Genomic DNA, 14825 nt, shown 5'->3' on the forward strand with positions numbered 1-14825 from the left:
TTGATGGTGAAAACTGAACTTTCATACATACACCTGTGTTTATGTGGCCACACAAGGTATCTAACACTAATAAATACACACTTTATATAGAGAGATATATATGAAAAATATCCCTTGTAACAGGTACCTGTAAGCCAAGCACTCACATTAAGCCACAGAACAGAGTTTATTGGATCTCCTCAAATTCTTTGTACAGCTTTGCTGCTAAACAGACACAACACATTGGCATATTGCCTTTAATCTTTATTTCAATCATAAGTCCAACTTGAAAGAATTGGTAACACATTTAATGGCATCTTCAATAAATAAAATGACAAAAAAAATCTACTCTTTGCACAGACACATTACAATCCACTCCAAATTCAATATCGCCAAAACATTGTTTTTTTTTCTAAAAACTCATTCCAAAGGTTTTTTTTTTTTTCTTTGTTTCGGCACTTAAATACACAGAAAAGTATATGATGAGAAAACAGATACTCTATTCTGAACAGAACTTGTAAAAACCAGTTACTTAGAAACAAAAGATAATTAAATCTCTCTAACTGGATTAAAGAATCCTGTTTGGAGTCTTTTTGGAAAAACCCTGATTCTAACCTTCATATCAAAACATGCATTTCGCTGGATTCTATCCTATGTCAGCATACTTCTACAATAAGAATTAAATTCCATGATTTTTTTTTTAAGGGGAAATTAATAAAGCAAAAGCATTAGCCTCCCATACTCACAAAAGTAGTCATGGTCCATATATTCTGCAGTAGTAAACAGCTATTTGTGCTCAGTCCATTGTTTGAACTCCTACCATACTGGAAAAGATACTGTAGCTTACCCGTTGTTTCTGTACTCATCTCTTCCCCAGTCCAGCAGCCTCAAGAATCTCAGCGAGATGAGAATTCATGCAAATACAAATCTGCCTGTACAGATCAGATTGCAGGATGAGGACCAACACGTCTGATTCTAATTAGAAGCTTGGTTTAACTTAAAACTTTTCCTAAATAGAGAGAGTCATCAACAAAGAAAAGCTGAACCCCAAGATTTCCAAATTGCAATTCCCTGTAATTTGCAACATCTATTAGCATATCACAAACCAATTACAGCGTCAGTTAATGTAGGAAGAACCACTCTATCACTAAAATTAGTTAAAACACTCATCTTCAAGCCTTCTGGAGCCTTCTTCAGTGAAAGCTTAGGGCATGCAAGGAATGCACAGTTGGGCCCCCACAGACCTATGCATACTATATAGGGGAGAGAAAAGGTTACTTTAAACAAAAGGCAGAATTACACCACATCTGTGCAAACATTTAAAACAGTTTGTTTCAACTAGTTATCTGCTTATCCCAACTATTGCTGCTGACTGTACTTGGCTAATTCAAGAGGATGTGATGAAGCAGGACCCAATTTGTTTAAGGGAATGGAACTTTTTTCTGCAGGTATCTTCCCCTCAGCTGACCACATCATAATAAAAGTGCATAATTTACAATCTTTTCAAACAAACAGTTATTAAAATTATACAATTTTAGGGAAACAAATTCACTAGTTTAACCATAAAAATATTTCCCTGGGTAACAAACCTTAAAGCATTCAGTAACACAGTATTTCAATAATAATAATAATAATACAGAAAATCCCTTCCACTTGTTACAAAAGACAGAATGGTTAGAAGATTTTGCTTATTGTACATTGTTTAAGAGTTTTGCCATCTTGTGAAGATCATGCTGTAATTAAGAACATAACTATCATTTAAAATAAATGAGTATGGAAATACTGACCTGACTTTGAAATTATATTCTTAACCTTTTGCAAATGAAGACAAGGTAAAGCCCAGGGTCATGTCATCCAGGTACTCAAGAACTTACAAGACATTTTACATCCAGAGTCATAAGAAAGCACCACTTTCCATAAAGTACTTTGTATGTCTATTGCTGAACAGCACATTAAATAGTTTTGTGAGAACTGCTAAAACAGATTCTCATACTAATGGTAGCTTTGACTTACAGAATTCAGGTTTGGGGCTAACAGGGAACGTCATGACAAAATTATACTCTGAAAAAATATTTGCTAAATTTGGTCCAAGCATCCGAAAAATAAACAAGGGCACATAGGTCCCTCATTGCTTAATGCTGCTGTTTAGCTGATCCTTAAAAAAAAAAAAAAAAAAAAAAAAGGTGTATGGCAATAAGGAATAAGAAGGGCTGCCCATGATAGGCACAGAACTGTGAAAGAATAAACAGTCTCTTCAAAGAGATGTTTAAACTGTGGTTTTGCCATGTCAGTAACTGAACTTGTACTAATGGATAAACCTGAAATTTGTATACTATCGCCACAAGAAATGATTTCCTATTTAAAAAACAGATCCATTTGTAATTAACTGCTTTTCCAATCATCATTAGATATGTGAAAAACAATAAAAAAAAATCTTTTAAAACAATTACAAAGAGTGGACTGCAGTAGCAGCTATTCAAGCAAGATTCAAGCACAAGTTTAAATGAACTTTCAAGCTGGGAATTAGCCTTCTTTGTCGAAAATTTGTACAACTTTTTCAAAAACCTACAAAGAGAGAGAAGAATATTAATTTTATGAAGTGTTAGTCAAACAGTTACTTCAAGTTAAACCAGCACACACAATAATTGACAGTATTTTAAAAAACATGTAAGTTTTTCTTAGAACATTCACAGTAATTCTTTAATAGTGAAATTGGCATAAATTCTGGGAAACTGAGACAGAAGAGCAATACTACTTCAGAAAAGCAAAAGCTCATGAAAGTGAAAAAGACAAGACACTGTTAAACACAGAAACTGAAAATGTGCTCAGTCTAGCTCATGTTCAAGTAGAACTAATTGATTTCTTAAAGTTAGTCACATCTTAATCAGTTCTTCAAGAGTCAAAACGAGAGTTCCACGACCTCCCTCAGTAATACACATCAGTGCTTAATTAGCACACTAACCACACACACACACACATCTCAGAAGAATGATGAAAATAATATGTATCCTGCTACTGTCATCCCCATGGTTTTTTCGCTTATATACTTACTTCATCAACAGATTTAGAGGCATCCACTTTTCTGACTTTTCCCATTCTCTCATACAAATCTATTATAGGCCTAGTAGACTGCAGATACGTATGAATTCTAGGAGAAAGCACAGGGGAAAAAAAAAAAGCATTACATAGTAAAATATAAACAGAAGGGAACTGAAAAGTTTTGAAGATAGTACCTCTTTTCCAAACTCTCCCGATTATCATCACTCCTTCCACTGCTCTTGCCTCTTTCAAGACAGCGGCCAATACATATCTACAAAAAACATCAAAGGGATGATCACAACCAAGAACACAAGGTGCTATCTTGAAAGCAGGAACAAAACAAAAATCCTGAAAATCTAAATAGCCCTGACACACAAAATACTGTCCAGATCTGGCGGATGTAACCAGAATTCACGTGGAAAGTTAGATTCTTCCAGAGAAAAAGGATGATAGCTTTACACTTCATCAGTTTATTAAAACGGGGGGCTCTTAAGATGGGATTGGGCTCAGTGGAAGTAAAAGCAACATCAAGCTCGGTGGTTTGACTTCGTCTTCAACTTGAGACATTTAAAGAAGAAAATTACCTGATTTTCAAGGATGTGTTCAGACTTTCTGAAAAGCAGCATGTCAAATTAGACTACTAATATATGCCTGCACTGAAAGAAAGTCACTGTATGTTCTTCAAAGAATTTTGTAAGGCTATATACCAAGTTATTGTAGGCTAAAATGTTCTTACTTGACATTGCTATAACGAAGACCTAAAAATCAAAATCTAAGTAAAAACTGAAGAACTAGCCATAGTTAAAAGCTGCCCAATGAAGTAAGTTTTGAAACATAAAGTTAAGTAAGCAACGCTGACACATGTACACTTCATGAATACATTTATCCTACTCATGCAAGAGGACAATGGTTAAAAATTATTTTTCCTACACAGTACACCCATAGTAAAAAAAAAAATAAAAATCCAGAAGATCATGTTGTCTATTCTTAGATCTAGCAAAAAAAAAATCAGAACCCCAAAATGAACACAATTAACACCCCAAGTGAAAAAAATCATTTAATCTTATTTAAGTTTTTAAATAGAAAAAAATGACCCCTCACTTGTTCTTTGAGACTAAAAAAATTATTGCAATTAAGTGGGAAAAAAAAAAAAAGGTAGCAAAGTTTTCCAGGAAATTGGGGAAAAGGGTAAAAGGAAGAAAGTCAGCTTAAGGTGCTGGGATTCTCGTATCAGTTTTTAATGCCTCAAGGGCACTGACATATTAAAAAGACAGCATATCATGGCACTTGTTAAATGAATATAATGTATCACTGTCAAAATGCCCTTGTAATCTAATGACTTGCTGAATAAAACGTTGATTACTGGCTATCCTATAGCACAGCTCATAACTATGACAATAAAGACTGCTGCTGCCAGCACTTTAGAATTAAAGCAGACACTGCTATCAAGTTCATTTTGGACTAAACAACAGTTAGTAAGAGTAAACAGAGTAATGTTCTCTGAAAATTAACCAAATAATTTTGTATAATGTATTTAAAGTTTTTATAAATTTTCCTTAAGAATGCAATTGCCTGAAGTACTTCCTGAATATAATTTATTCGCACAGTTATACCAAGTGCAATTAGCTGCCTGCTATTTCAAAAATATGCAGTTTTTCATCTGCAAAAGCAAGTTGCCAAAAATCCTTGAAATTCACAGACCAAGTTTTCCTTCTGCTCTTACAGTAGTCCATTCACTACCTGAGAGAGTTTTTTTGTTCTTGAATGATTCTCACAATATAGCAAGAAAGGAAGTTACAGAATAACACACTTCATTACCTCATTGTCACAATCAAAAAAGAGAACAAAAGAAACATCCGCCTTTCCATCCATAGTCTTATTCCAGCCTTGAAGATTATCTTCATTCCTGGGAAATCCATCAATCAAGAACTTGTTCTTCTGGGAATTGGCAGCCATTGTTTGATCCATAGCCTGATAAAAGAGAATTCAATTCATGATCTCCTGCACATACAACCATTTATCTACTTATTAAATTACCCCCAAAATGTTGATGTGGTAAGTTAAGAAGCATTTATCTTAGGATTATTGCAGATTTACAAAATGTATTTTGTTTCACCTTCAACACATGCTAATTAATTCACTGATGCACCCATATAGCCTTCTTTCAAACTGAATTCACTATTTCATAAAGCTCAAAATCTCATAAGACACAATCCCAGCTTTAAAGTTGATTTTCTACAAGATACTGGAAAGCACTGTTACACAATAAGATGCCAAAACATGCCTGATCTAGAGTTAATTCTAATGGAAAAACTCCAGATAAATTTAGTGCCATGAGCAACAGAAGCCTTTTCTGTCTTAAAGGAGATACTCTAGTTGTTTTCCTGGACATCTAGTAAGGATAAAGGCTGGAGCTTTTCCTTCCACAGGAACATTAGCAGGTGCTCTTCTCCTTCACCTGGCTATCAATTTTGATAAAACTTACAGAAACTTAGTACCTTTAAGGCCTTTACCCTCCAGTCAAATATGACTGAGCTGACCAAGAGGTCCAAAAGCTAGTTAAGGGAAATAAGAAATACAGAGATTCCCTGATTTCCCTAGAGCTACTAAAAAAATAAAATAAAAATAACCCATTCTCACATATCCCCAGATATCAGAGGCCATCACCTACTGCCCTCCAACCATCCAGAAAGAAACATGAGTAATTGCTAAGAGAAGCCCAGTACGCAATGCGCACCTACGTGTCTGCCATTTCGTACTACTCACACCGGAGGAAAGGCAGTTCCTCCAGAATACGGCCACTGCTTTCTTGTTTAGTCTGCAAGAGTGAACCAGCAAGGAAATAGCCCTTTCCTTACCCTCTTCAGCAAGCTGATTGTTATTTCAACTGGTACAATTTCCCCCTCCTTAATGTAGTTCTCAATGAGTTCTCCATACTGTGACCCTGGCCTTTTTCGTTCATCTCGAAGGAGGTCACCAGCAGAAAGGTGCGTGTAGCCATACTTCTGAAATGTGCAAAACAAACAGGCATAGACTCCCTTGAATTAGTACACATGCAAAGTTAACATCAGTCAATGGCATCAACCACATTTATCTTCACATTACAGAAAAATACAGGGAATAGCAGCTTGCTAGTGACGGATCTGTTCCATCTTCAGTGTGTAATCTGACAACACGGCATACTCTGTATGCACAGAAAGCACAGCAATACAGATTGTTGGGTAAAATGCTCAAGAGGGCTTTGGTCGGGCATTCGTATACTGTTTTCAAAGGTAATTTTGTCATGTTTGGAAATGAGACCGTGTCCGCAAGGTGCTTCCTGAAACGTTACACTGTGCAATGAGACGTTTAACAACCACCAAATGAGATACAAGCTATAGCCAATCCTAAAAGTTCAACTAATTAAAAATTGTAAGTGATCATCAGTTACCGGGTCAAGTCTTGATTTACAAAGTGAAAAAGTCGAGACAGTGCCTTTCCTTGCTACGTTTACGCAATAGGTTTGTAATTTTATCTATCTAACTACTTAAAGAAAAGCACATGAGGTGATTGCAGGTCCTTTGGAGCTGGAGGAACGTTTCAAGCACAGCATAAGTCCAAAATCCTTACGTTCCCATTGTGGTTCTGGCACCGACTTCCTTCTCTACCTTGGTCAAATCACTTATAACTCCGCATCTAACATGGCAGCTGTACAAACACAGGCGCTCAGCCCCCAGGGCAGACTAGTGCCTTCTCCTAACGATGATGTGGCAGATGAAGGTAAACAGCTACGCTGGTGCCGCCCTATGCCACGCCATGTACAGTAAACAGAAAGAGCGCAGAAAGATCAGGTCCAAATCTATCAGTTTGATACCAGTATGCAGGAAAACAGCAAACACCATTACTCTTTTCTTTCACCTCAAACTACATGCAAAAAAAGTTGCTAATGCAAAATAACAATGAAAAGTATTTATTACACTTGAATTTCTCAGGCATTTACCATTGTAAATAGACACCTAGTGCAAACATACAAATACACCCTTATCAAAGAGAAATGCAGTCTTATAAAGGAAATTTCAGAGCACAAAACAATGGTTTTCTCTGGTCACTTAACACCACAAGAAAACTAACCAAGTGTACTATGCTCCTTGACCAAATATAGTCCATAAAAACAGGCAATAAAGACATCATGGTGATTACTTAAGCTAGCTATACATCCAAAACAGAGTACACCTATACATACTCATCCTAAAGTTTTTACACAAAACAAAAAGACCAGCAAAAAACTTCAGGGTTATCAGCTTGGCTGCAGCAACATCCAAAGCAAATTTCAAAAAAGGTGTCTGAGCAGCATAATAATGTGACTACACACTTTTTAAGGCTGTGAACTTGGGATTTAAAAACTTGGCTACTGGACTAAGTCCAACAGAAATATTACACAACCCACTAAGTGACTTTAAAAACATTTCAGTTGCTTTCCAATTTCACCCACAAAAGCGTGGAAAGTTAGTTTTGCCATAGTCATAATTTAAGAAGGGATATAATTACCTAAATCTCCAAAACTCTACACAGCTGGCAAAAAAAAAAGGAAGCGAGATTTTGCTCTAAATAACTGTGAAGAAAAAGCTCCACAGACATCCTCTATAAGCTCACTGTACTCCTGCTTTAATGTGCACTGCATTTGGATATGCCTATTTAATTGCAAATCGAAATACTAACTAAGAACTACAGAAGCCATAAACTAGAATAAATCTTTACTTATAAGCAAGAAACCTTACTCTGCTGAACGCTAAATTAACATGTAGTTCTTCTTGCTAAAGTTAAAGAATGATGATATTTTTAACATCAAGTCTCTACAAAGGAGAAAACAGGAGGAAAATATAATCCCTTCGGTTTTAGAGGATTACCAAACCATTTAATTTTCCTTGGCATTTCCCTTTTCATGCATGAAAACGAAATTGAGTCAGACAATTTTTGGAATTCTGTGTCTTTTGCAACAACAAACTAAAATAGTTTTTAACGGCTGAACAGGAAAGTAAAAGATAGAAGTGTTTTAAAATACCGTTGTATAAATAGACTTGTTTTAGATAATAGTAAATTGTATTCTAGAGTAACCTTCAGAATGGATTAACCAGGCAATAAGAAAAACAAACCTCTCCTTCAGGGGCAAAACATCTATTTGTTAACTGTACTGAGTCAAGAGCCAAAGCAAATACGTTGTTTTAAACAATGCAAACAAGCACGGAGAAAGGCTTGGCTGCTACTCCATACACAGAAGGCTTCAGAGATGCGGTGCTCCCGCTACTGTCGCCAGTTTTAATCAATGCATACAGGGCACAAAGTTTTCTTTCATCTTAGGCGAGATAAACCCTCAGCAAGCATCCTGAGTTGGAGAAAACTGTCACATCCCCAAGAGCTCACAAAAGAGACTGTGATGTAACTGCACAAAACCTGGGGCAAAACACTCTCGCATCTTGCCAAGGTTTGCATTGTGCCAGCATGACTTTCCAGCAGTGCCAAGTACTTCTAGGTGCAATCCCTGGAATGTGACTTCTTGCAACTACTGCCTAATTCTTCTCTCAAATCAGAAAGGGAGCAGGACTGTGGCTGCCAAACAATGAAAAAGCAGTTTCTCCAGGTCTTGAAGGATGCATATATGCTAGATTCATAACGTGAGACTGAAAGGAAGACTTGAAATAGAAACTAGGTTAAAAAAATTTTCCAAATACTTGGATGCCAAGCACCTAAAATCTGGACAGATTTTTAGATTACAGAGAAGAAAATAGAAAATATAGAATTAACTATTCTAAAACTTATTTCAAAGATGATGTTTTCTGCTATGCTAGTGGACTGGCGTGCTGTTCTAGAAGAAGAAAAGATTAAATCAGCAAGTTGCTATTACACAATTTCTCATTATTTTTAAAACTATTTTTATATTTGGAGAACCATAATCCAAATCTCTTACAAAAATTAACTGCGAATGAAAAAGATAAAAATCAGCTGTCTTCAGCACCACTGTAGACATCTTCCTCCTTCGCTTTCAAAAAAACCAACCAAACAAAAACAAACAAACAAAAAAACCCAAACAAAAAACAAATCAGTGATGTGGAAAGGCAAGCTCAAGTTCCCATCAATCCCACCATAGAGGTGTTACTCAGAACAGCACTTAGCAGTACTGTCCAGAGCAGAGCAAAACATTGCTTGCTTGTTTGTCTCACAGTGGCCTGGTAAATCAGTCCCCATTCAGCAGGACAAACTGGGATGTGTACGCTGTACGCTCCACATCTCCAAATTACAACCCGAGACTGCAGCCTCCCTGGGATGCCATTCTCTGCCCTGTCCTATAGCCCCTTCTAGCTTTCTTCTGTCAGCCAGGATTTGCAACTTCCACTCCACAGAGAGAACATGCCTTGTTTTCAGTAAATACAGTAACTAGATGAATACAACTGAAAATACATGAGTCATATCTATGTCATACTTGAATGAGGCGGAGTCTGCCCCAGCAATCTTCTCGAGGCAGTAAGAAAGGATCAGCAGCATGCAGCAGCTGCTGCTGGGACTCCTTACGCAGCCAGCTTTTGAGGGGTACAAGGTTTATTTCTGATTCAGCCCTGTGTGGTCCAGCAACACATCTCTCCACTAAACACACAGCTTGAGACTTCCTTAAGTGAGCAGAAGCCAAGAAAAAGCAAGAGAAACACAAATTACTACTTTGACCTTGACTCCTATCTTGGCTTATCATTGTTACTCTGAAAATGAAAGTCACAAGGCTTAAGATCTAAACAAATAAAATACAAACTTTTATTGCCCTAGTTCCGACCTGTCATATCTTGGGTAACTTTAATAAACAACTGAAATTTGCTACATACACCATTCAAGAACTAGTTAAAATAAAAATAGAACTGTGTAAAGCCTGCAGCCTTTGTATTTTTTTTTTTTTAACCTAAAAAGCTTTTATCTGTCCTATTAGCAATTAGCACACAGAATTAAAACTTTGGGGCATAAACTATAATGCAGTAATAGACCTTCTGTCTGCTTATTCCAATAAAAAAAAAAAAAAGAAGACATTTTCTTAGTTTGAAATATGTTCTTGCCTCTGGGGGAGGAAAAGCAAACAAAAAACCACATTAACAAAACAAAACGCACAAAACCCACTGACAGTGCCCCCCAGGGAAGGGGAGGGAGGGCAAACCCCAGTGCTTCAGGAATGCTAAGCTCAACAAAAGGCACCCAGTATGTTTGGAAAAGTCCAAAATTCAATGCCCAGTGTTCTGCAAAATGGAAGCATATAGGGATAAATCTTCAGGGGGTATATTTAAACGATCACTCACCAAGTTTTAAAAAAAGCTCCAAAGTTCAGAAATACAAACTTATATTCCAAAAAACAACTATGAGAACTTAAGGCTAAGTGGAATACTAATACTTGGCACTCCTGAAAGAGATTTCAGAAGTTGAGTTTAAAGCGAACAATTTAAAAAACGTTTTTTATTTCAAGGAAGTCAACGCTCTCAGTGGACTTCCAGAAGATAATAAACACACGACAGCAAAACTTAAATCCACTGCTACTTTCAGAGGAGTGTTTCTGATACAATGAGTTCTTCTTCACATTGTTCTCTTCACCCTAGGAAATCTCCTTATCATATATCCCAAAGCAACTTAACAGCTTTTTCCATTTGGATATTAACTTATGCTCTTATAAAAGGAGAAGGCTCAGCATCCCACCTTGTGGAATTAATTTTAGATTTAACCACAAACATACAGGATAGGGCTGTGGTGGAGGTGAGTTATATTTTAGGTACACAGAGAGAGATGTCTTTTATACCCTAAATCCCTACAGAATCACATTGCCAAAACAAACAAACAAACAAAATACAACTCAAATCTTGCTTGGAATAAAGATGAATTATTTAGTTATTATTCTTCCCACCAACCAAAGAGCTTTGCATTTCCAGCAAAGGTTGTAAGGATTTAAATTTTAAAGTACATGAAAGCATATTTTGTGCAGATCCGAAGAATGCCTTTTTTTGTTGACTTTCCCATAACCATTTTATAAGCAAAGTTCAGAAGTCAGCAAGAAAACACATTCATTTTGTCCTACACACATATAATAACCTCACAGTCATGGCAGATACAAACACTGTGGAAAGCATGAAGGTTATTGCAAGAACCTGCATTCAGATGACATCATTCAACTACCTGCTCAAATATTCTGCCTCACACGACAGCTACGCAACAGTCCCAGATGATGGCAAGCTCCACCAAACAGAGCTGTGGAAGGTTTCAGGAGTTAATCTGCAGAGCTGGAATGGAGAGGATAAGAACTTAAGAGGGAATTCTGCTTCATCCCTTCCTAAATAGGAGAAACTGGAGCAGCAATTCTGCTGCATTTGCATTTCAGTGACAATTCTGTGACTCTGTGGAACGTACACGAGTCTTCCCTCCGTATCAGAGAAAACCAGCCTGCTTCAGCTGTCTCCTCCAACCTTATCTGTGAAGATAAAGAAACCTAATCGCTTACCTGCTGTTCCCTTTCGTACACTGAGTCAATATCCATTTCCGCTTGTTATTGCATCTTCTTCCCTCAAATCATTTCTCCATTTTGGTCCAAATTTGGCATGAATACATGCCTTCTCCAGAATGAGGGACTCCCACACACAAATACTGAGAAGCTATGATTTAAGCTAGTACTTAATGAATATGTATTTCGCCTACAACATGTGATTGCCAACTCCCTTTTCTGGGAATGTAAAGCATTGTCAGCAAAACAATTACAACAGTTCTTTGAGAAATCATTCCCAGGTAGTACGTAATACCCCCTTTACTCTATAAAACACAGCTACCCTTGGTTTGTTAATAAAATCGTTTAATGCTAAAATCATACAAGATCTCACCTCAGCAAAGTAAGACTTCTTCCACATGGGATGTGCTCTGTCCCAAATGTCTAGTATGAATAGCAACTGAGAAATATTTATAGCTCATACTGATTTTTTGTTCAGCACAAACTTCAGATTTACAGCAAGATACTGGGTCAGATTCATTTCAAATGTAAACTAATATTATTCAGTCCATTTATAAGGATGAATGGGGTTTATTATTACTGAGCTACGGCCCCTTTTCTCTGTGGCAAGCTGCCAACAGGGTTTAAAATCCGAACAAAAATACACCCTTAACCTAAAGGCAGCATTGACTGCATACAGACTATTCAACCGCCTGCACCAGGGCTCTCTGGGGGGCTGCCAGGGGCCAGGCCAAGGACGTGTGCTTAAAAAAGGTGCTGCTCTCCAGTACCTCTGCTGCATTTCATCCACACTTCCCTGTTCATGTCCCCTTTTTCTAAAGTTTTCCAGCAGGCTCACATCAGTCGAGCTCTCCCTTCAAGTACCTCAGACCCTCTCTTCCTCAAAGTTTAGCCAGCGGCTCCTGTAGAGGTGTCCATGCGAGCAGGAAGGCCGTCCATTGCAGTCAGCGGGTCTCAGTGCTTTCTACTCTCAGACCACTGACTTCAATTAATTTCTTTCCATGCAGTGAACAGAGTTATCAGAATTAAAGCAAATTTACATTTATTAGTATTTGGACTTCCCTTTCCGGGCTTCAAAAGAAAATAAATACCGTACAAGCAAAGTTAACTTTTTTCTTTCATTTTTAGCTGCAAATACAATTTGAGTAGCAATGACTCATTTGAACTCCTCCTAATAAAGTGGTCTTTATCCAATTATATTAGCCTATCAAGCCAAAGGCATTTATATTTCTAAACATAGGCCAAGGCCACACAAGGTACTTCAGCCCTGAGGCTACATTAATGGTTTGGTAAAAGCCATTAATGACAGCCTGCAAGATTCCCCTACAGTTTAAGCTCATTTGTTTGCTATGTGCCAGGGGCAGAATTTGACCTTACCAAAAAAGCTTTATGAGCACTATGAACCTTTCATTCCACAATTTAATTTAATGAATAAGCTGGTTTGAAAGAGAGGCTGTAATTTGAGGTTAAAATCCTTCAGAAGTAAAGTCATAACGGCATTTTTCAGTCTGGACCAAATTCGCCTAACTTTGTTATACAACACTGAGGACTGGGATATAATGGCAGCGTGGATAAACTGTAACAGCAGTGCCAGGGCATCACCAGAATAGACGACACATAAAATGCCAGGAGTTGTGGGTTTTTTTTTTTCCCCACCAATAGTTTCATAAACATAGGCAACTGCTACAGTTCTCAGTCATTTCTTTCAGTGCGGGTATGGATAAATTTTGATCCTACGTGGCTTTCAATACGAAAAATATATACAACTGCTCAGGATTAAAAAAAAAAAAAAAAAAAAAAAAGCTGTTTCAAATCCAACATACACTCATGTTTGGAAGCATCCAGCCTTAACTACTTCTGTAATTATCCACCTGAATACAATGCAATTATCCCTGGGTTTTTTAGTTTTTAAAAGGACAGTACTACACCATGTAGCATTCACTGTTCTTTCTTAGATACTTGTTCTATCAACATCTGAGATGGCTGTAAAAATGTATTTGGAAAACTGAAAATGTGAAAAACATAGCAGAAAATCTTCTCAACCTACACTGTTGGTTTTAGGCTCTTTGAAAAGAGAGAACAAGATTAACCATCTATAGGGTCAGGACATCCTTTGATGTCTATCATATTCTGTCATAGAACAAAATTTTAATTCTATTTTTAACATCTTACTTTCACAACTTACAGAGATGGCACTGGGTCAGCAAGCCAACACCCTGCAGTGTCTACTGTACCAGCTCTTGCGTTTATGGAACAGGCTTCAGAAAACAGGGACCTTGATCCCACACATTTGCAGTCACCCAACCACCGTAAACCACCTCGCCTCCAGTCCCAGGAAACAAAACGAGCAGCCCGAGGCATCCGGGTGGCAGCCCCGCAGTCACCTACGTGGCCACGCAGACGTGTACAGAGCCACTTACACAGGCCGGGCTGTAAGACCGGCCTGACAAGGCACCATTGCCCAGGCAGTCTGGAACTTCTCCAGGGCCACGGTCCTTCCCCTGCGCCAAGGCACAGCAGGCGACCGGTGCTCCACACCCTCCAAGCCCCAAGCGGGTGTCCCACTGCCCGGGGTGGATGCACTGGACAGACCCACCAGCAGAGTGGGATCCTTGCAGGCTGAGGGAAGAAAAGGCAGGAGAAAGAAAAATGCCGACCCCTTGCTAGGCCGCCTGACAGGGGCTGGAGGGCGAGCAGAGGGGCTGGAGTGGGGGCTGCCCCCACCGCTTCACCAGTTAATAGGGAGATGTGGGTCCGTTATATTTATTTTATCCCCTGCAAGGGGTGGGGTGGGGTAGACGGAGGCTAGACATGAGCGCAGACCGCAATGGAGATGCGGGGCCCGCCGCCGGGCCAAGGGGGACACGCTCACCCAGGCGACCCCCCCGGGGGGGGCCTACAACTCCCAGCGTGCCCCGCGGCCGCGCCCGCAGAGCCCCCCGCAGCCGGAGCCCCGCGGCACGCCGGGACGCGTAGTCCCGTACCCCCCCATAGCCCGGCGGCGGGTCCGCTGCCCTCACCTCCACGATGCGAGCGCACTGCGTCCCCTTGCCCGCCCCGGGCCCGCCGAGGACGAAGACGACGACGGGCTTCATGAGGAGAAGGAGGCGGCGGCGGAGCAGCAGCAGGACAGCGGCGGCGGGGCGGCGGCCAGGGGGCGGCCGTGAAGCGGGCGGGGAGCGGCGGGCACCGAGGCCAGGGCTGGGGCTGGAGCAGAGCCGCCGCCGCGCACCCGTTGCTGAGCTGTCCCCGCCGTGGGAAAGTGCTTCCGGGTCCCCGGCGGCGCGCGCCGACTGGGAGGGGCGGGGCG

At 39.4% G+C, this 14825-nt stretch overlaps 1 protein-coding gene across 1 annotated transcript; it reads right to left on the minus strand.

Moving 5' to 3' along the window:
* Positions 1–217: 217 nt before the first annotated feature.
* On the minus strand, positions 218–14775 carry CMPK1 (cytidine/uridine monophosphate kinase 1). The gene is made up of 6 exons (XM_082314161.1): positions 14536–14775; positions 5877–6023; positions 4837–4989; positions 3213–3289; positions 3031–3127; positions 218–2544 (listed from the first exon to the last, which is right to left on the minus strand). Exons 1-6 carry the CDS (start codon positions 14608–14610, stop codon positions 2503–2505), a joined length of 591 nt encoding a protein of 196 aa, XP_082170287.1. The 5' UTR covers positions 14611–14775; the 3' UTR covers positions 218–2502.
* Positions 14776–14825: the final 50 nt, after the last annotated feature.

Source organism: Platalea leucorodia (assembly GCF_965183815.1).
Source record: "Platalea leucorodia genome assembly, chromosome: 5".
Lineage (NCBI taxonomy): Eukaryota > Metazoa > Chordata > Aves > Pelecaniformes > Threskiornithidae > Platalea > Platalea leucorodia.

Bases quoted from the DNA above. Each gene is read 5' to 3' on its own strand.
- CMPK1 (XM_082314161.1), bottom strand. From the start codon at position 14,610: ATGAAGCCCGTCGTCGTCTTCGTCCTCGGCGGGCCCGGGGCGGGCAAG. The intron at 3,290-4,836 runs GTAATGAAGTGT...TGTTTTTTGTAG, and splicing joins TTTTTGATTGTGACAATGAG to ATATGTATTGGCCGCTGTCT. The intron at 3,128-3,212 runs GTACTATCTTCA...GCTTTCTCCTAG, and splicing joins CGGGAGAGTTTGGAAAAGAG to AATTCATACGTATCTGCAGT.